Here is a 23160-nt window from a genome sequence, read left to right on the forward strand (position 1 = left end):
AAATTGTTCTTCAATATCGCCCCATGACAATATAAATTATTATTACTTTAAAATATAGAAAATACCGGTTAAAGTATTAAAAATCTTCCTAAACTTCATGTCATAGCCACTTTTTTTTTAAAAAAACCATACATAGCCACTTTTTTACTGCACCTGAAACAGGGCCTTTTATATTAATCTTTCGAAGCATGGGATTCGTTAAAAAAAAATAATAAAGGTATTAAATATCAGTTAAAGAATTAAAAACCTTCCTAAACTCCATGTCATAACCACTTTTTTACTACACCTGAAGCATGGCCTTTTATATTAATCTTTCGAAGTGTGGGATTCGTTAAAAAAATAAATAAATAAAGCTAGTGAATTTTGTGTAAAAAAAAAAAAGTGTTGTAAATTGCTTACTTGAAATGGTATGGCTCTAGATCCCAAAAAAAAAAAAGGGTATAACTCACTTCTAGTAAATTCCTCCTCTAATGTATAGGGGTGACATTATGAGTTTGTTAAGCTTGGTGACAATATTGCCCTAGTTAACAATTTAATACTCAGCATTCTTCTTAAAAGATTTAAGGATAAAAATACTTTTTAACCCTCTATGATTAAAAAAAAAAAACTCCACAATCTATAGTTAATTTTTTAATGGATGGAACCAATATATATATAATTGTCATAATTAGGCTAGCTCAATAAACTGCGTATCATTTTCAAGAATCATGTCTCGAGCAGATGTCTAGTGAGTGACTATTAATATATTGATTAATTAAATTAAATTAAATTAAATTAAATAAATAAAATGACACTTTGGCTTGATCACTTTCTTTTTCTCTGAAAAGAAGAAAATGCTGACACTGATGCACACACCTTTATGTGCAGCTTCTGAACTCATAATAAAAGCAAAACAAAAAGGCCAAGCATTCTAATTAAATAATATCTTTTATATACTTATTCTTCAAACTTTTGAGTAAAATATTTAATCAAAAAAGATCTTCTCATTGCTCGATAAGATTATCTCAGAAGAAGAGAAAATAATTAAGTTTAACAGGCAAGCTGTGTACAGCTTATGTTAGACAAAATTCTGAGAGCAAAAGGACAGAGAGAGAAAGACATAAAACAGAGGAAAGACATTTTCACAAGTGAAAAGACTACTTTTTCTTCTGTTGCTCTGTCTATTTAATTTTAATTTAAATTAATTTGTAATTTTATGTTTCACTCTTATTTATGTCTGTCCTTCACCATGCAGTATGCACTTACCCAAAAACCTGTGAATGGATCATAAATTCATAATCTTTTCAAGTATAAGAAAAATCTATTTACAAATATTTCTGTAAATAATAGAAGTAAAATTTATAAAAACAATTCCATTTATTCATGCTGAAAATAAGGCCTATTGCTTGTATAAAAAAAAATATTTTATCAAAGTGGAATCATAGCCACTAGATACATTCTTTATACTATCTTCATCATTTGAATATCTCAGGGCATGATTAATTTGATTAATAAAATTGGATTAGATGTTGGCCAAAAAAAAAATCAAGATCCTATAAAAATTAATCTTAGAGTATGGCTGAAAAATTATATGTTCATATAAATATATATAAGTACCCCTTCAGATACTAAATATGGAAACTTATTAATAAGTTTGTCTTGATTTCTTGATTTTTAATACAAGACCTCAGTTTATTTTATTACTCAAATTTATAAATTTTTTTTCTAATAAATCTTTTGAAGTCACATACTAAATAAGGTTTTTCCGTTTATAATGGTAGTTTTTAATGTAAGTATTTGAGAGAGTATTTTAAAAAAATAATTTATATTTAATGCAAATAATTAATTTATTTAATCCTATAAATTAGTTATTAGCTTTTATACTTAGGGAAAAGGTATCAATTATTCACTAAACAGCTACTTAATACTAGAAGCACAACTCAACTCTAGCATTGTTTATCAACATTCAACCCAACCAATCTCTCTCTCTCTCTCTCTCTCTCTCTCTACAGTTTGCCATACAGGCTCCTGGTTTTTGGTTTATTCCGAGTCAAGTTTCTGATCAAAATACAATGAAGATTCCTGGAAAGCAAGAGAAAATGATGATGAAGATTCCTTTTCATTATACCAACCGACACTCATATTTCTTCCCTCCCCTCATTCAATCATATATCCATAAATCTCACAAAACCACGGTTTCTTATTATTCCCTTGCCAACACCAGCCAAATCAATTTATAATTATCAAAATATTTTATATAGATATATAAGCTCTTTCCGTCACTGCTGTTCACGAAGTCATGAACAATACAACTGTCACATTTGCAAGAGGTCCAAAATCTCATTCAATTCTGAAAGGCTTTTTAAGAAGCTTAACAGGGAAACCAAAATAAAGTTTGAGCCTTTCAGAAAACATAATAATTAAATTAAAAAAAAAAAAACAAAGGCAAGAAAAGTCATGGCCCTGTTCCTAATTTCCAAGTCATATTATGGCAAAGCGGCTAGTTAGGCAGCATTTTCTCCCCTAACCTAACTGCATCACATCTAAATGCCTTTGTCTGGAATTCAAACCAAGTCAGGGACAGATTTTGACTGACATTTTAATTAGACCAAAATGGTGGTTATAACTTATAACTTGCCGGTGGAGTTTGGTGAAGACAATTAAAAAGAAAAAGCACAAGAAATTTCTCATAGGTCATCTCTGACTATAACATGATTCAACAAAAACAGAACAGATGCTTAAAGTAACCATATAAAGAGAAAATAATGTTGTTTTCACTGAGGACTTTAAAAAGACACCTGAACATGTTTTTTAAAGGATGGACCAGCTTCACCCTCACGCCTTCCATGGCCATTGGCCGCATATTAGATACAAAACAGAGAGATACATACACGTATATATGTAGAGGATCACATGTATGCTTTTCACTGGAACAAGGAAGAGACATGAACAAGTTTTCCAGGTTGGACCAGCTTCATCAAACCTGACTTTTCATGGTCAAATCCTCCGTGCAAGAGGGGGTTGTAAGTGTCTTTAAGATTAGTATTGTTCTTTTCACTGTAGAAAGACCTGATCTAGTTTTCTAATATGGACCACCTTCAACCTCAGACTTTGCCCGGCCATAAGCCTGCATATGACTGAATTTATGATTTTGTCTTTTAGTGTTATTTCAATTTGGACATCTGAGCATGGCTAAGGAAAAGAATTGTGAAAAATAAGGAAGATCTGGATATGGCGCACATAGCTTAACCTACGCAGATCCAAATCACGAATCGAAATTATGCATACGAATAATAATTGGTGTATTACATTGTAATCTTTTATAGATACAAAAACCTTAAGAACAACAGGAAAATAAAAATAAAAATAAAAAAAACTTGGATGACTGAACACATCAAACTCTGTCCATCTTCCTTCATTTGAAACAGATTTCAATGAAGTTGCCCCTTCTGAAAGGATCAGAGAAAACAAAAGTAAATCACCCAACCACCACAGATCTTTTCTTTCCCCTAATAGAGCCAGAAATTTTGATGCCAAAAAATTCATGAAAGAGACTGCACTATATATCTTCCATCTGCTTACAGAGGTCAGGCCAACCCCAGAAATGGCCATGACTCAAAATCCCAGTTTGTCCCGAGAACCCAGGCTTGAAGAAATGCTTTCCTTCGACACCAAAAACACTTTTATCTCTCTTGCTTACTGACTGATCAATGATCTCTGATCAATAGAAACTTTGGTTGTTTCTCATACTCCACAACCCAATCCTCTAGCTTCTGATCCTTTCATGATTCTTAGTCTTTTGCAGGAAGTCCTGAACATGCTGCAGAAAAACAAGAGATATATCTCAGTAAGATTAAGTATTATAGCCAATGGTTAAACCAAGAGACACAAAAACAAGATACACACATGCACACACACACACATATATAGAGAGAGAGAGAGATCTTACTCCCATGGAACATCTCCAACAAGCATCAAGTCACCATCCTTGTCCTCATATGTAGGTGCAAATTCTGACCCTTTGTAACCCTCTCTTTCATTGTACTGACCTGAAAAGGGAGAAAGAAAACCCAAAACCCATGTCATTTTCAGCTTCAGAAGTTAGATTTGCAAGTTCTATCAGAAAGAAAACATATCTTGTGGAAATCTCAAATCTACCTCACCTATGGTTAACTTGAACATGTTTTCTAAAGCTTTGAGGAGTTCTGGATAGCCATCGTAAACCTTCAAATCAATCTTTCTGAGGTATGGAGCGCCATCCATACTCACTTTCACATAAATCCCAGAAGCGTCACCCTCCTGTAAGCTGTTCTTCCTGTAAGATCTGATTGGTGGCCACCCCACAATCTTTGCCCTGTCAAATGAACAAAATCATCAGTTTTAGCCTCAGATCCACAAGATCCCAACATAAAAATAGAAATATTATAAACCTAAATATGTTTAACCTACTTGGCTGGAGGGGCTGATTCATTAGAACCCTTTGTTCCACAATCCTCAGAAGCTTCAGATAAAGGCCTCTTGTTGTTGTTCTTAGAACTAACCACTGATTTTTGTTCTTCCCTTCCTGGCAGCCCCAATCTGAGCTCTGTATCCTTGAGATTGAGATCACTCTCAAAAGCCACTTTGTTTTCCATCTCTCTAGCTAAAACCCAGAAATCCCAGCGAAGAAAATCAATCAATGCCCAGAGAAACCAACCGAGCTCGAACCTTTTATGGTTAAGAGAACAGGCTGCTGAAGAAGCTTGAAGCTTGAAGACGAAACTGTGGGAAGAAATGAAAATGGAGGATTGTGTTTTATAGGGAAAGGCTAAAGATGAGGAAGAAAACTTCGAGTATGAAAGGGCATAAATTGTGGACAAAGACAAGGTAAGGGTGTCGGTAGCAAAAGGAGCAGCTTTAAAGCGAGATGTCGCTGAAAATGGAGGACAAGGTTGGGACAGAGGAGGAGATTCAGAGGGACGGTCGAGATTCGATGTGGGGAATTGTGAGGGGTGGATCTGAACCGTTGGATTTGCAGAGGCCATGTGATTGGGAGAAGAGTGGGTCCCGCGTGAGTGTTTGTTATGGGAATAGCATCGCCCATGTGGGTCCCTCTCTTCTTCATTGTTTCAGACGCCCACGTGTCCGTAACTCGGTGTTCACCTTCTCCCACGATTTTCACTTTTTCACTTCCTAATTCTCTTTGTTAATTGTTTCTAAAAATAAAAAATTTATAATTTATGAAAATGTATTATTATTATTATTAGTATACTTTAAATTAACTTTATCGCAAACTGTATTATTCATAAGTTGCAAACCTCATTACTCATTTTTTACATGATATTATACGTCAAAACGTAATTAGCTATATGATACTATGTGCAATATGATATCATTTAAATTTAGTGGAACATAAAATATTAGTTATGAAAAAAAATTAGATATTACTGTCTCTAATCTTAATTATAAGATTTTATTTATACAGTCTTAATTATAAAATTTTATTTATAATCTACAAACAAAGTCTTAAAACTAAGACCGAGTAGTGTAAGAGACAATTTTAAACAACACTAGTGATAATTTATTTTTGTAATTCATAAATAATTTAATTTTTCGGTACTAATTTTGATTATTAGGTTCTTCATTCTTTATTGTTCCCAAGTTTTATTAATCTTGTAAAATTTAGAGTGAAAATTTTTTTTGGTATAATTTAAAGTATCCCTAAACTACTTTAGACTTAAGATTAATTTTGGTCGAGCTAAGAGTGTCACGGTTAAGACCCTTTCAATAAATGTGTTTTTTCGAATTTGAATTTAGAGTAATTTTTTTTGTTATAACCATTTTTTTCCCTAGGCACGTCTTTTTATTAAAGGCAATGATATTTGATACACTATCAAACACTAAATATAAACATTTCTCTTAATAGAAATTCAAATATTGATTCAACATTTTATGAGGGATTGGCCTTTTTTACGAGATCTAATCTTTATTACTTGAAGTGAGATCTAGCATTGACCCACTCAAAATAATTTGTTTTCTAATTTTGGACCTTATTGGGCAGTAATTACGGTAACATATTTTAAAATTAAAAAAAAAACTTAATTGCCAAGGTAATAACTCATACTGTATTTTTTAAATACACACACCCCGCCAATCCTTCACAGAGTTATAACATGATTGCTTCGATTTTTTTTTTTTGTTTGCCAATGGACATGATTGCTTTGATATTATAAACTTATAAGGATGCTTTAATCAATTTTAAAAAATATAAGTATGAAGCTTTTTTCTAAAGTAATTATTATCATTTCATGAGTAGTTGGTTGACATTTTGCCTTACCTTTTGAATTATATATTTTTATATTAAAATCCTTTTTATAAAATATAAATAATGGAATTACATTAAATCAAACAATTAGTTAAAATGGATTAAATGTAATAAATATGTAAAAATAATGTAACGTACTATTTTTAAAAAAAAATTTATCTATGTGCGGGAGAGAGAAAATTAAAGCGATGATACTAATCAATAATTGTAAAAATATAAAATGCTGAACCGAACATTTTAGACAAATTTCAGACAAGTTATCCGCTTCTCTTATAAATAAAACAAATTATTCCATGCCATCAAAACAAAAATTTTAGTCCTAAAAGATTCTTTTATACGACCTCCAATCTTTAATATTATCTCCAATTCTAATTATAAAACCTTTACAAATAAAGTCTTATAATTGGGAACGGTAATAATACTGCAATTCATTTTTTTCTTAAATTTATAATTTTTTTAAAATATTTCTATTAATTATAAATTTTAAGAAAATTTTTACTAAGATGTAGTTCTAATGCATATGATTAAAAAGAATAATTTAAAAAGATTCATACACATTTATTACCATGTAACTAATTTAACTGATTTTTTTTAATATCACCAAATTATTTATATAGCTCTTATATTAAGAAGGGATAATTAATTCATAGCTCCTTATAGTTTTAACTAATTTTGAATCAGGTCCTTATAGTTTTTTTTCTTTTTATCAGATCCTTATACTTTCACCTGTTTTTAATTAGGTCTTTGTATTTTTTTTTTTATCAAGTCCTTATAAATTCGCCTTATTTTTAATTACGTCCCTGAATTTTTTATTCTTTATTTTATAAATTCTAATAGTACTATTATATAAACATAAAATAGTATATATTATTTAATATTAGTTTATAAACAATAATATTCTAAAGATATTGAATTATTATAATGATTTTAATTTTTTCAGAAAAAAATTAATTGTTCTAAAAAATTTTCCTGAATTAATTAATTCTATTACTTTTTTATTACATAATTATTAATTTAATTTAATTATTAATATTTTATATTTCAGTATTAATCTGTTTAATTAAGCTTATATTTAATTAATAAATAAAAATTAAAACTACATGGACCTGATTAAAAATTTAATGAAATTATAAGGACTTAATTAAAAGAAAAATAAATACAAGGACCTAATTAAAAAAAAGTAAAAGTATAAGGACCTGATAAAAAAAAACTATAAGGACCTGATTCAAAATTCGTTGAAACTATAAGGACTTGCAGATTAATTAACCCTATTAAGAATGAGGACAGAATACATATGCACACACAACTAACGGGAGGATTTTTTTAGTGGCTATTAAATTTTTTTTGCTAGACAAAGACTGAATTAATAAAAGATGGGGAGAAAAAAAGAGTTAATAAAGTAATACTATAATTAGTTGATTAATTAGTGAATTGAAAGGTGGGAATGCGTGGGGGATTCTTTTAGAAGGAAACAGGTTGGACAACATGATGAAATAGTCAGTTGGGGAAGCATTTGTTGGTAGCTCTGGGCCCAATGCTCCGACTTTCCTCTTTATACACTTCCAAAGCATATTTCGTATCCTTTTTGGATTTCCAAATCATTTATTATTGTTATTATTTTCCCCTACTTTTTAACTTAATCCGACCAAATGCTTTGTATCACAAGCAACTTGCACAGATATATATATATATATATATAAAAAAATCGACTCAAAATGGCTGTTTGGCACCACAAGGTTACGTAATAGTCAACAATTTAAACTCTGTAAATATAAAAAAAAATGTAAATTACACACACAGTATCGTTTTGAGAAGATGATAAAAAAAACTTAATTATTTTTTTTTAGAAAGAATATAGGAAAAAAAACACGTCACTGTGAAAACTTTTTTTTCCCCTAACGGAACAAAGGTTTGGATATTTAAGTGGAGCATCTTAATTTTGAGCTCATGTATACATTAAAAAATGTACTTGAGAGAACCAGCTACTATCTTTTTAAAGAATATAAAAATAAAGAAGTAAAAAGATACTCCTCCGATCCTTAATATAAGACCCATTTAACTAATTTGATTATATTAAGGAAGTTAAGTAAGTTAGTTAATTATGAGATAAATGACACACATTTTTCCTAAAACACCATAATCATCTTTTTTAATACCCCCTCTCTCTCTTCTACTTGATTATGGTTGAGGGAGTATCCATAGGGGTAATTTAGAGAAAATTGATAAATATGAGAAATTGGTCTTATATTTAGGACCAAAACTAACTTAATAATTGAGTCCTATATTAAGGACCGGAGGAGTACAACATACTATTCTGGCACTTATTATAAGTCATTTGTAGAAAAAAAATTGTATTCTAAATACAAGTCACTTAAAGAATATTTAATGATCATTTTCTTTTCTTTTTTTTTAACAGATGGTTTTTCAATTTTACTGTTATTTAATTTTTATTGGAAAAGGAAAAGAATGAGAGGGATGTGAAAATAATTTGTAAATGTAAAATAGAGAAGTCTTTAATAAAAATAAATTTGAAAAATTTTATCAATTTAATATATTTATTAGTAATGTGAGAACAAGTTACAGATAATTTATAATAAGGATATGAGTGGCAATAGCAAACTTTCTATTTATAAATCATATAGATCAGAATTCGAAAATCTAAAAAACAAAAAAAGGAAGAAAATGTTGTCTAAAATATATATAAATGAAAATAAAAATAGAAGTTGGTTACAATACTTACATCAAATTTCTTGTATTTATTATATCAAATTTTTTAATCATACGTAACCATATATCCTTTTTGTTTCATAAGAATTTATAATTAAATATTATTAAACACTAATATTTTAAAAATATGACACATGATCATATATGATTAAAGAATTCGACATAATAAACATAAAGAAGTTTAGTTGAGTTTTTTTTTTTGCTTTCAAATTCCCAGCAATAATATCTTCCGCAATGACATTAAAAATGAACAAGAAACTCCCATTTATAGAAGGATTATTTTGACAAAGAATATATTTGAAGTCAATTATTTTAATCAAATTTTTTGACAAGTTTCTTAAAGAGCTACACTTCATTATTTAAAACAAGATCTTCCAATGCCTACGACATCCTCTTTATATCATTTATTCATTTACTTATCATCATAATTTTTATCTTTTATTTTTTAAAAATTGTAAATTAAATAATTTCCACTTGATTTCATATAATTTAGCTATCCATTTAGTACTTAAAACAAAACAAAATATAAATTAAAAAAATTAAATTATAATATTAATTATGCCTTCAGATTAAAAAAATAGTGATTTTTTTGTTAATGCTGATTTATATATATATTTCTATCACACATGCTTCATATATATTAGCAATACAAATAGGTCGCATAATTCACAACTGCAAATAATATAACTGATTAAAAATAATGTTATTAAATTTACATGTTATTATATATTTATATATAGTATATTGAAAATCAAAGAGTTCTTCCATTTAACCACGCGGTAGTGACCTAGTGGTAACCTCACTTGGTCTTTTAACCAAGTGGTGGGCGTTCGAATCCCACCCCTGGGCATGAAAATGTTCCCGTAAGTAGCTGTTTGCCCTTCAGTGGAAGTCTCCGCAGTGAAAAGATTAGTAAATGGAGGTTCCTGCAGTGAAGGGATTAGTCACCACTACCGACAGTGGATACCTTGCGTAAGCACCACCAAAAAAAAAAAAAGAAGAGTTCTTCCATTTTTTGCCAACAAAATCAAAGAGTTCACATTACTTTAAGTTGGGATTACGCATTGACCCCTTGATTTAATGCTTTATGTCGGGATTTCATTTGATTATATAATATTTTTAAGTTGTTCGATAATTTTTGTTTTTGGATTAAAGCCCAATTGTGCGCCTTATTATATGCTAATTTTAATTAATTAATAAGAAATATTCCGCAGTCAACATATTAAAATATTCATTTTAAGTAACAAAGTCAACTATTGTTGGCTTTATTTATATATCGTTACAAAAGATTATAACAGAAAAATAGACATATGCTAGAAAATTAATTACCTCACTTATATAAAAGATTTTAAAATAAATTTATCGTCAAATGAGTAGTAGACCATGTTGAATATATTTATAAGATAGTATTCTCTCTTCCCTCCTAAAAAATTTAAGTATATAACCATGCAAATTCTTTTGTATTATAAGAGTATAAACAACTTTTCCTAAAAAAAAAAAAAAAAAGAGGCGGACAAACTTCCAAGAATAATTTTTAAATTTGTCATTTAGAGGTTTCTATTTTATGTTGAAAAATATAAAAATAATTTATACTAAATTATAAAAAAAGGTCAAGTATCATCAACTCAATTAGGGAAACTCTTCCAAATACACTTTTTATGATACTCCTCCTATTCTAAATATAAGACTCATTTTGTAATGTAAATGGGTCTTGTATTTAAAACCGGATGAGTAAAACATTTCAGTGTAACATATTATTTTCAATCCAAAAAGAAAAGCTACACTATTTTAAACAGAAATTGGGATATATTTTTAAGCACCAGCACACCAATAGGGTGTCAAAGTTAAGATACACTAATTAAAAATAATAAATATTATGAATATATATAAATTTATATTATTCATATTTTGTGAATAGATTAGTCTGTTAAATATAACAATATTTTTTTTAATATGGAAGAGTGATAAAAAAAACCATTTTTACTATAAAATGCATTTTTTAATTCCTAGTGCATAACTTATTGATCCTTACATTTTATCACCGACTTGCCCTTTTTTCTTTTTCTTTTTTTTAAAAATCTTCCTTTCCGTTGCTTTTTATGTCTCGCTGGAGAAAAAGCAAGAACCAATAAAATCCAAGTTTTGACATGCTGTCCTGCGAACACAATGCCGTGGATTTATTCTTTCGGTTGGATTAAACAGAAGCATGTGATTTAATTTTGTTTTTTTTATTGAAATATGTTCACATGAAGCTTCATTTTGGGATCGATAATTAAGATATTTAAGCAGTTATTTCACCTATTTTCTGTTTTATTTTTAAGTTTAAACCATATTATGAGCCGTCGGATTAACTCAATTTATAAATTATGTAAGTTTTTAACGTATTTTTTGATGCGGGGCAAAAAAAAAAAAACATATTTTTTGATGACTTGGTAGATGTCAAAATTGATGTATAATTATATTAGGAAGACTTAATAATAAATACCAGTATTTCTTTATTGTTTTACTACAAGTGGAAATGAATTACAAATTAAGGTTTTGCCTCAGACAAAAATAGCTTGTCCTTTGCATTGCTGCTGGAAAATATTATTCATCCGATCTTTAATATAAGATCTAACTGAAAAGTTAATATTGATCTTATATATAAGAATTATTTCATATATTTATTAATTTTTTTCAAATTAATTATATTGATATTTCTCTAGTAATAATCAATAGGAGAGGGAGAGAGAGAATCAAGAAAGATGTTTGCAGTGTTTAAAAAAAAATCATATTAACTAATTTAACTTAATATTCTTAATATACTTAAATTAGTTAGCTAAGTCTTACATTAAGAACTAGAGGAGTACTACCTCTTCTACTTAATATAAGATCTAGTTTGTAGTTAATTGAACTACAAACTAAATATATTTTTTTTAATTTTGAACAAACATACATCACCAAGAAGTTTTTCATCCCAAAAATAAATTTGGTTGAACTAATATATCACCAAGAAGTTTTTCACCTCAAAAATAAATTTGGCTAAACTAAGATTAATTGAATTTCAATTCTTTTATTTTATTTTTATTTTTTATTTTAAAACCTCAATGATATTTTTCAAAATATCAAATCAAAATTGTTCAAATCAGATGAGTTCTTCAAAAAAAATTTTTTTAAAAGGAACCATTGAAATTTGAAATGATGTGTTGTCAACAACATAAAGGAAGCAGATATACATGTCATAATTAAGTAGATATTTTAATATGAATAAGATATGGTTTCTTCAATTCATTTCCACAAGTCATGTTAGTTGCCAGACAATGCATAATGAATTAGAATCTCTGTGCACCACAAAGTGCCTAGCAATTCATGTCATTGATAAGTATTTGGTCAAAAGCTGTCAATTTTAATTAATTCCCATTAATTCTTATTCCATATCAAATTTGAATATTTCTCTATTATTATTATATCATCCCTTCCCTTCCACAATAATTTCAATCAACATTAATTGATATCACTTTCTGGGAAATTAAACAAAATAAGTAAAAAGGATATATCCTAATTCATTATTTCAGACATTCATTCCCTATTTCTCTATCTAATGGGTGCGAAGAGTTTCTCCTTACATCATGTAATAAATAACAAATATAATGCTCTCATATTTTTTTGTGTAAATATTTTTTTTAAAAAAATTGAGTGGTGTTGAAATGAGTTTGTGTGATTTTGATTTAACTAGCAGGAAAAAAGAATTTTACTTAATGTATTTTATGTTTATTAAAAATTAATAAAATTATGAAAAAAATTTAATGTGATCTGTGATCAAATTTTCACAATTTCCTTGATTCAAAATTAAATGAGAATGAACGTGCAATTTTCCTATTCAATATATATATATATATATATATATTCTAAGGTTTTAAATTTAATGACTTGGTAACACATAAAACTAAAAAAGTCCTTACAAAAAGAGATAATTACTTGGTAATTGTATTGGATACAAAATGACATCTTATGAAAAGAAAAATGAGTTATGTCTTTTGAAATTACAAATGTATTTGTTGTATTTTCCTCTCTTTGATATGCGAATAATCGTTATTTCAAAATTTTAATGCACACATAACTTAAAATTTGAAATAGAAAGCTTGAAAAAAATTGACGAAAAGCCCTTAATTAAATATTTTGTTGATGAGAAGAACCTGATAAATTCTTACCCACAAAAAATACCGATATTTTGTCCATTTAGTATACATAGAGTATTTGCACTCAGATTTAAATAATTCTCATTAATAAAATGGGGGACATATCGCCAATATAACAAAATTCGTAATATGAAAGTAGACATATTTTCACTTGCACGACACATAGAAATAAGATGTATGGTTTATAACTAATAAATAGCATAGCATGCCTTGTTAAAAATACTATAGTTTTTATCAGTATTGTCAAACTCGCGAGTTCACTCTCTGAGTTTAACATTTTTATGTTTTTAGCTAACAAAATCGTGATAACTGTAAACTTAGTTAAACTTACGAGTTCATTTATTGAATTTATCGTTTTTACGTTTTTAACTTACAAAATCATGCCAACTCGCTCTTAAATTCATATTAAATTTTTGAATTTGATTATGTTTAGTGACTTTATATATGATTTTTATAGAAATTTTTTTGTTGAATATAATAAATTATGGATATAATTTCAATTATTTAAATTTAAAATATATTTAAATGAAATTGATATTATTTTTTATATATTAATTATTTGATTATATATTTTTAATATCAGTTTATTAATAAAAATAAACTCTTACGAATTCACGATTTAAGTTTAGGATCCGAGTTTACATCATTATCACGAGTTTGTTTAAACTCGCGAGTTTGATAATCTTGGTTTTTATATTATCTCTAATTCTTAATATAACATTCAGTTAACTAATTTGAATATTTAAAAAATTATTAAATTACTTTAAAGTATTTTTATTTATTATTTTTTTACAAATTAATTTGTGTTACTTAAAAATTGACATATAATCTAATAATACTTTTAAGTATTTTATAGAAATCATATACCATATGTGATAATTAAATAATTTAGTAACTTTCTTAATCTTTCTAAATTACTTAACTCAATCTTATATTAGAGGCTGGAGGTAGTATATGGCATAAAGTCTAAAATCAAAGTGGTGTGACACAAGACATTTATGATTTATCTGAATCCTTACTATAAATGGATGAAACAAACAAACAAACAATGAATAGTCAAATCAAGTCCAGGCTCAAGAGTGGAATCCAGTGGACGAAGGATGCTAGAGAGATGTTGAAGATATTAATTTTTTAATATAATATCCTTGGTTAATTATATAATTTCTTAACTAATTAACTACACTCCTTGAACTAAGAATTTTATTATTTTATTAAGAATAACTAATTTTGTTAATTCATAAGAAATTATTATCAACTACTTATACTATAATAGGAATTCGAGTGACTATTTTCTTTCTTTCTTACCTTTTTTATCCCAAAGAGAGAATACAGGAAACAAGTCTTTCCCGTTTTCTGCCGATCATTTTTTTTTTTTACTTTTTTCATTTTTAACTATTAAATTGACACATATTAATAGTTCTTTTTTTTTTTTCCCTAATTACACATATTTACAATTTGGACGTGTGAATCAATGAGAGCATAATTAATTAGAAGTTGAGCATCACTTTCTATTTGAGCTGTTTTGGATAAGCCAAGTCCCATGTCCTTATGAATTGTCACCACAATCATAATTACGTACCTTCATCTTCCTCATTCTTGTGTTACACACCTCCTCTCATATTTGTGGACTCAATTCATCTTCCTGTGTATCTCTCTGTCCATCATTAATTGTGACACCAAATCCTATCTGTGTTTTCTTTTCAGCAAGAAAAGTTAATTTAATTGGCTAGTAAAAATTCATATATATTATATCTTATAAGAACAAAATTCAAATCTGAGTGTCCAACATGTAAGGATTTCATCAATAAGCAGGTCATAGTTACATCAACAAGCGCTTCTTTAACCTTAAGATTTGCTTGCTCCACTTCAAAATATAAGATGTTAACCAATTTACATGAACTAGAGAATGTTATTAATTAAGTTATTAAATGTGTTCTAAATTGATAAAATTAACCTATGTTATTCTTATGATAAAATTATTTTTCAAATACTTTTACTCCTCCGGTCCTAAATGTAAGACCCTTTTTGTAGTGTAATTAAGACTTTTTTGTAGTGTAAATTACATTACAAAAGGGGTTTTATATTTAGAACCGAAGGAGTATTATCTATCACTTCTCTCTCTCTTTTTGAAATACTTACACAAATTAAAGCTTAAATATTGAAATACGCTAACACCAGGGTCAAGCTCATATCTCATCCAAATATAACAAGTGGTGTTGATATTAAAACAGGTAATCACGCTCATCATAGTTGATTGGATATGCATACATGTAATGAAAAACCCCTCTCTATTGTCCCTTCACATGTGGTAAGGACCACAATTGCACACCAAGGCTTCTTTGTCAAAAAAATATTATAAAAGAGGAAATCAAGTCTGGAAATTTTTTAAAAATAAGTAATAATTTAGTATACTATATACGTATATTTTATTTAAAATGTGTAATATATTGGACGACTTAATAGTAAGTAGTCCCCTTCAAAAAAATATATAATTAGCGGAGACAAGAAGATAAAGGTATTAAATGTAGGTAGACATGCAAGTGAGACTTGGAATTTTGAAAGCACCACAAAATTTTTTCCAAATATAATTTGATGAATGAATGAGGAATTGGTGATTTAGATCACACCGTGGTTTCATTTGATCCAAATACATACGGTCTCATAATTAAAATGGGACCCTTGCATTTGTACAAAGTATGATACACGTCATATTGAACAATGTGATTTTATATGATTTTAATAAGCATGATATATTGAATATTCAGATCTTATAGATGAGAAAATAATTATCTTCAATTAAATCTGAGGATGATCAAATCTAATTCTATAGTACTTAAATGCCAAATAACTATGTAAAAGATATTTAAGAAAGTACAAGATAACTATATTTAAGGAACTATGTAAAAGATAATGGTAATTGCCAGGAACAAGTTCATGACATACGGATTATATTTAAGGAAATAACCCTTGAAACCCTAAATTAAATTTGTTTATGTTAAAAATTAGCATTAAATGTGATTGGGTATAATGTAAAGTACAGAAAATCAAACTAAGTTATTGAATATGAACGCGTAGTAATTTGATGACTGGTCATCCAATCGCAGCTGAATAGAGTTAACCCAATCATGACTAATATAATACTACCTCTTATTTTTAATACAGGATCTCGTTTGACTTTTATTTTCGTTTTAAATAAAAAATATCAATCTATTTTATCTTTAATATTTATGTCTTTTTGAAGATATTCCTTCTAACAATGGTAGTTCTAACCAATACATTTGATTAGCAAGGATATTTTAGGAAAGATGACACCTATTTATGATAAATAACTAACTTAACTTCTTTCCTTAATCTTCTCAAATTAGTCAACTAACTCTTATAATTAGGACTGGAAGTAGTATAATTTAATTCTTAATGTATAAATAACGTATAATTTAACAAAATAGAATTAACAAAGCACAAATGTGGCTGAGAGCTTTTTTTAAAAAAAAAAAAAATCAAAACGGTATCATTTTAAGCTTAGTAATGAGAGAAACAATATAAAATTTGACTTGATTAAGTCCTAAACTCTTGATCAGATTGATTAGAAAACTAATTGATTAGTTAGCCTTTAATATTATGCCATAATTTCCAAGTTCAATGTATTTCCAGGTTTTGTGTCTATCTGGGAAGAATATGAAACAAGCATATTACAAAGGGACATAGTAATATTGTGGAAAGAGATGTGATTTGAATGATTTATGACAATACCAAACAGAAGTTATCCCCACACTTTTGGACCTTTTTGGGTTGTTGTTCATTTTGAGATTTTCCCCTCCCAACAATGCTACCTTTCACAATAAAGCCAAGCTAGGGACCCATCATCAAACTTCATTTTCACTCACAGATTAATCTTTGTTAAAACAGTTAGAGCTTGGGGTTAATTATATTACAATATGTTTACTTCATTATACAGTTTATTTTTATGTTGATTGGTATTGATCAATGAGAAAATAACTAATTACATTTTTTTTTCACAAATTGTAAAGAGTGCATTTCATTTTTCAAATTTTGTATAGTTAGTGAGAAATGCATTTAATCTGTCTATTTAATATTTTATTTCTTGCACAATTATGACTTAGCTTAAGGTTTTTTCTCGTCATAACTCATACACTTGTATCATTCACGGAGAGTTTATATATGCAACCTCGCACTTATAGAAGTTTTAAGAGAGGTATTTCATATGTTTTAACCTATAAAGCCGTGATAATAATAAACTCTAATGTTGAGACTACATTGCCTTTGAGAACAAGTAAATATACTGATTCATTCAACAATTTTTTAGTCTAATGACATACTACCTCAATCCTGTTTATAAGATTCCGTTTATAGATCATAAACGAGATTTTATAAATAAGACCGAGGTAGTATGAATTTTCTTATGTGTATGTACAAGGCCAAATGTTCAATTCCACGTATATTGTAACATCATGTTGTTAGTGTTTATCTTTTTAATTAAAAAATTTGATTTACAGGAAAGGCGAAATTTTTTTGGAGTGTCATTATTTTTTCTGAGATAAAAAAATGACACATAAATTAAAATTCTCGGGATAACAACTCTATAAATATTTAAAAAATATTTTTATGTAAATAGAGTAAAATTATTATTTTTTTTTTAAAAAAAACTAATCCAAATAAAAGGCCGTAGAAAAGCAAAAAAGGAGAGAAGGAAAGGGACGGGAGAACACAGGAGGGGTGTCGCTTGTAGGCAGGAATGAATCATTGAACGGTGGGGCCCACAAAAGAGGGTGTAGGGGTGGAGGCTAGTGAGAGAATAGGGAGTAGGGGGGTACCACGTCTCTAAGGTGAAGCCCACTCGTGCACTTCCTCCACGCAACCCCACCAGCCAACCTCCTGATAAAGCCCGCCCCAACGCACGCACACGTACGCCTCGTGGTTACCCTCAAACCAACCACACTGGGATTTCATGGATAGGGCTTGGTCAACTATTTTGAGCAAGTTATCAAAATAGTCTTCAGAGCGTAATAAATCAATATTTAAATTTTTATTAGAAAAAATATCCGCATTTATTCAAGAATTCTAACCAAATTGATGGAATTGGAGTTGATATATTTTTTTGGGATAAATTTGTAATTTTACTCATACTCTTATTTCTTAGGTATACATAGTATTTCGATCTTTTTAATGGTATATTTTTACTCTTGATCTTTTTTTTTTTGCATTTGAAAAATAAGAATAGGATAAAATTGTACAAAAAAATCATGAGTTGAATTGCACAACTAAAAAGATCGAGATGTTGAGTGCGCTTGAGAAATAAAATTAAAGATAAAATTGCACCTTCACCTTTCGGTTGAACTAAAACGTAGGAAGTGTTTTTATATAAATTGAGACAAAATTCTTTTCACATACTTAGTATTCATTTAGTCCTATTTATAAGTCACTTCCAATATATTTTATACAGACCAAAGAAACTTTTAAATTTCACTAACTCTCATTTAAAATTCAACAACTTTCCAACTTTATCTCTATTTAATATACATTATACCTCATCTAAACAAAATCAACACAATAATAAATGAAGGGTGAAATTGTACATCCATACAAAAAATTTCTCTCAGTGCCTTACAAATAGAGTCAAAAAATATCTTCTTTCTGCTTTATAAATAAGACTAGAGAAGTATTCCATAAAATCTCTTTTAAAATTATGATTTGGTTTTCATCTAAATATCCATAAACTTAAAACAATATCATTGTGACTTTAAGGGGAATAGCAGCTACTTAAATTTGTGCTTTGATAATTCTATCTGTTGGATTACTTGGGATTTATACGCAGTCACACATGAGTTTTCTATTTACTCATTAATTTAATGTCTTTTTTTATTTAAATATTATGTTTTAATAATTATATTTAATCAAGTAACATTATTTTAATATGATTGGTTGGATCTTAATCAACCATAGTTACGCTGCTGGCCATCGAACCATTATTTCGACATGTTTCATAATTAATTTGATTTTCAATCCCTTAAAAATATATAATCTGATGGCATGAAAGCTATTTATGGGTACAAAAAATCATAGGCTCGATCTTAGTTATAATTTTACGCTGTTATTGCTCATTTTTATGAGCAAAAAAATTCGAACCAAACAAATATAAGACATGCACGATGCATACTTTTCATTTAATTTATTTATCATGATATAAATTTTGGATTTCTTAAATTTTTTTTACTTTTTAAAAAACTTTTTCTTTTTATTCTACTGATGTAATCATCTGCTATTTGATAATATCGTTTTACATTTTAATATTGTTAAGCTCATAAGGACAACTATATCCAAATGTGATTTTTCTTAGTCCTCAAGGTTGAAATTCTTGATTTTATTTTATTTTAATGGATTTTAAGTTCTTTTATCTAACTCGACTAAGCCGCCATCGCTAACTGCTTTGCATTTTTTTTCCCCTTAATTATTTTTCATTTCAAATATAGCAGAGCGCAAAATATGAAAATAATATTCTTTTTATGCTTGTCAAATTTAAAAAATATAAAAATAAAATAATAGGATGTAAACATCTGAAGTATCCATATAAGACATGATCAACTGATCATAAATTTAAAGGGCCCCATCCCCCACGGCCACCAGTTATGATTTTAGTAGTGCCTTTATTAATTTATTTTCAAAATAATTCTTACACGCAGATTAAAAGCATTATTAAATTGCCTAAATTTAGAGAGACTAGCTAAAATAATTTCGCATTAAAGATATTAAAGTACTTGAGCTCCACCTATCATTATTTTCATTAATAAAAAGTAAAATTATATTTAAAAAAAAGGAAACCTTGGTAAAAACATCTCATTTTAAAAACTTAATTGGCTAAAAGAATTTAAATTTGAGCAAATACAGCTATGATTCGTGAGTATAACTTTTCTTTCACTGTGTGCAACATATTTTTAAGTGAGTGCAAATGACTTCCATAATAACATTGCATACAACGGAAGAAAAGTTGTACTCATAAATCATAGTTATACTTATTTAAATTTAGATCTTTTTAGTCAAATAATTTGTCAAATAGAGACTTTTAACCAAATATTTCTAAGAACTAATGAATATTTCATTGCAATTCTTGCTCGGTTAATAGCTGTATTTTGAAACAAAACAGAAACTTCAAGGCAACAATCATTTTAAAATGAAGGGAATATATAAATATAAATAACTAAATACTTAAATGTGTACTTTTCATAAAATTTAAAGAAATAAGCAGCGCTAGCTCATGAATGTTACAATTTATTATGAATTCTTTATTTTATTTTGAAATTTGAATTTGACTATACTAATAGAGGGATGGCCATGGCCATGATGTTGTGGGGGCGGCGCACGGTGGCCATAAATTATGAGATTCCAAAAAAAATACTTGGTTTAAAAATTCAATTTGGATTAGCCAATCAAACTAGTAAACTGGTAAATTCTTCCGGTAAAAAAAAAAAACTGGCAAATTCTTGTAAATTAACCTGAAGAGTTTTGAAAGTTTAGATTTTATATTTATTTATTTATTATTAAACTTAAAATGTCTGGTAAATTCCGGTAAATTAGCCTTAGGATTCTAAATTTGCCTTTGTATTTTAGAAAGTTTATATTGTTGGATTATGCGTGTTTATATATGAATGCTCCATTTTCTTGTGGATTAATGCTTTTATAATTCAAATATTGCTCTTATTAGAGTTATATATAAATATTCGTTTTACATATTTTAATTAAATTATATTGTTGTTGGGAAAAAAAATTAAATCATATTGTTTTAGTCGTGAATGTGTTGAACCGGTTTAACCACGGTTAAACTACTAACATTTGAACCATTGTTTTGGCAAAATGAATATTCAATTCGAGTTTCCATAATTGACCAAAATGAACTTGACGGAGAAAATAGGGTTGAGGGGAGTTATATATGTTTTGGAATATAGCCAAGTTCAATGAAACACATACAAATGACAATATTCTTCATTCAATGTACTGCGTCCGTGCTTGGTATGGTCCATTTTGTCCTTCTTGTCTCTTATCAAAAGTGAATCAAACCAATTTACATTAGCATCATTGATAAGATCGAGCAATCATTCTTTAAATTAAATTTGAAGTTTAACATTTTTTTTATAGATAAAATGAAGATACTATTTGCTCACGAAATGTGAAGGAAGATTAATTAGTCTCTACTACTACTGATAGAGGATATTTCTATATTAAAAAAAAAAGATGGATCAAAGAAAAGTTTAGATATTTAGACTTGAACAATATTATTAGAGTCAAATTAATTTGACTATTTCAATGGAAAAAATGAGTGTTAGAAGCAGTTGAGAACTTCTAAAAACATTTTATAAACTTAGGCTAAATCATAATAGATTCAACATAGATATTGAGTTCAAACTTTGAGTAAGGAAAAAAAAATCATGCGGAGGGAGTATATAAAATTCCAAATTAAACTAGTTACTATTTAAAAGTATCAAATATTAAGGCCGGATTTAGCATGTGAGATTGAAGCGTTGTGATTGGCTAATACCATCTTTAGTCTTTAATATAAAACCCCCTTAACTAATTTAAGAAGATTAAAAAAACTAAAAAATTACTCTAACATATGTCATCCTTCGGTCGGTCTTCTCCCTCCATTGACGACAAGCATTATGTTAGAATATTATGAGTTGTATTTTCTTAGAATTAGAAGGTTTGACCGACAACTTTCTACTTATGGGAAGGTTTATATACATTAGGCTACTAAGCCACAGGGTCATTGGCTCCTTACTAATAGATTTGTTAATTACTTATCTGTACATATATTAACGCTTAGGAGGCTTATATGCAAAAAGCTCAAAATTTGAGTGGGTTTTGTACAAGAAAATTATACTTAAAGAGGTAAAGGGTAAGAAATTATTTGCGTACGATTGACAGTTGAATGGTGTTTTGTGTTATTCAGCCTGTTTTATTATTCACAGGAATGGGCATCAAATCTCAAAATGAAAAATAAGAATATATGAAAAGTTCAAACAAACCATTTACTAAAATTCGGTTTAATAATATTTTAAAAATATTGGTAGAAGCATTTTTTTGTCACAACAAAGATTAGGTGAGTTAGACGCTGGACCCTTAGAACAGAAACACGCCTTTAGAATTAAAAAGTATTCACAAAGTTACTTATACTATGTAAATTACGAATTGCCTACTAACAATATCTTCACATCAAGAGTGGGATTTGAACTTATAATTTTGTGGGTTATGAGCTGACTCCTTATCAGCTAGATTAACTCTTGGCTATTTATACTTGGGATTTTTTTTTTTGGGTTGGGTAACTGGTAGGATTATGTACTTCTACAGAAAATTTTAAATCATTTAATTTACGAGGCCCAAAAAGATTGGCTTTTTGGTCAAGTCCAGTGGGCTGTAAGAAACTCGCGCATGTGGTAATCGGCTAAAAATCTGAAAATTAGTTATTGTAATTGCTAAAAGTACAATTATTTCTGTTTAAATTCCGAAAATTATTTTTTAATGTTGTAGTTCTTGATTGATTTTATCTTTAAATTTAAGTAGAATAATGATATGAAGGTGTAAATTGTATGTTAGAAAAAAAAATGACACACGTCCATCCCACAATAATAAATCATATCATTGTCACTCTCAATTAAATAATAAAATAATGTTGATGGAACAAATACACACACTCAGTCGAGGGGATTTATTCAATTATTCATATAAGATCTTTTTTGGTTCAGTTGCATTAGTTCTTTGGAAGTTAAATTTTTACAAAGTTAATATATACTACTTGTAGTACTTAATATAAAAGCTAATTTGACTTTTAATTTGGTTTTGGATATAAGACTCAATCTCTTTTATCTTTTATATTTATCTATTTTTTCAAAATAGTTCTTATAGTAGTTGCATATGTTAAATATTCTATCAAATAGTAGTTCTAACTAATATATATGATTAGCA

The 23160-nt window shown here is 28.1% G+C and overlaps 1 protein-coding gene across 1 annotated transcript; it reads right to left on the reverse strand.

Moving 5' to 3' along the window:
* Positions 1-3233: 3233 nt before the first annotated feature.
* Positions 3234-21744, reverse strand: LOC114740892 (auxin-induced protein 22B). Its single transcript, XM_028929137.1, has 6 exons — positions 21737-21744; positions 14799-14802; positions 4429-4777; positions 4143-4333; positions 3929-4028; positions 3234-3799 (listed from the first exon to the last, which is right to left on the reverse strand). Exons 1-6 carry the CDS (start codon positions 21737-21739, stop codon positions 3724-3726), a joined length of 723 nt encoding a protein of 240 aa, XP_028784970.1. The 5' UTR covers positions 21740-21744; the 3' UTR covers positions 3234-3723.
* Between the last annotated feature and the right edge of the window lie 1416 nt (positions 21745-23160).

The sequence above is a fragment of the Neltuma alba genome, unplaced genomic scaffold (assembly GCF_004799145.2).
Source record: "Neltuma alba isolate B1F8T4 unplaced genomic scaffold, ASM479914v2 tig00003190_pilon, whole genome shotgun sequence".
Classification (NCBI taxonomy): domain Eukaryota; kingdom Viridiplantae; phylum Streptophyta; class Magnoliopsida; order Fabales; family Fabaceae; genus Neltuma; species Neltuma alba.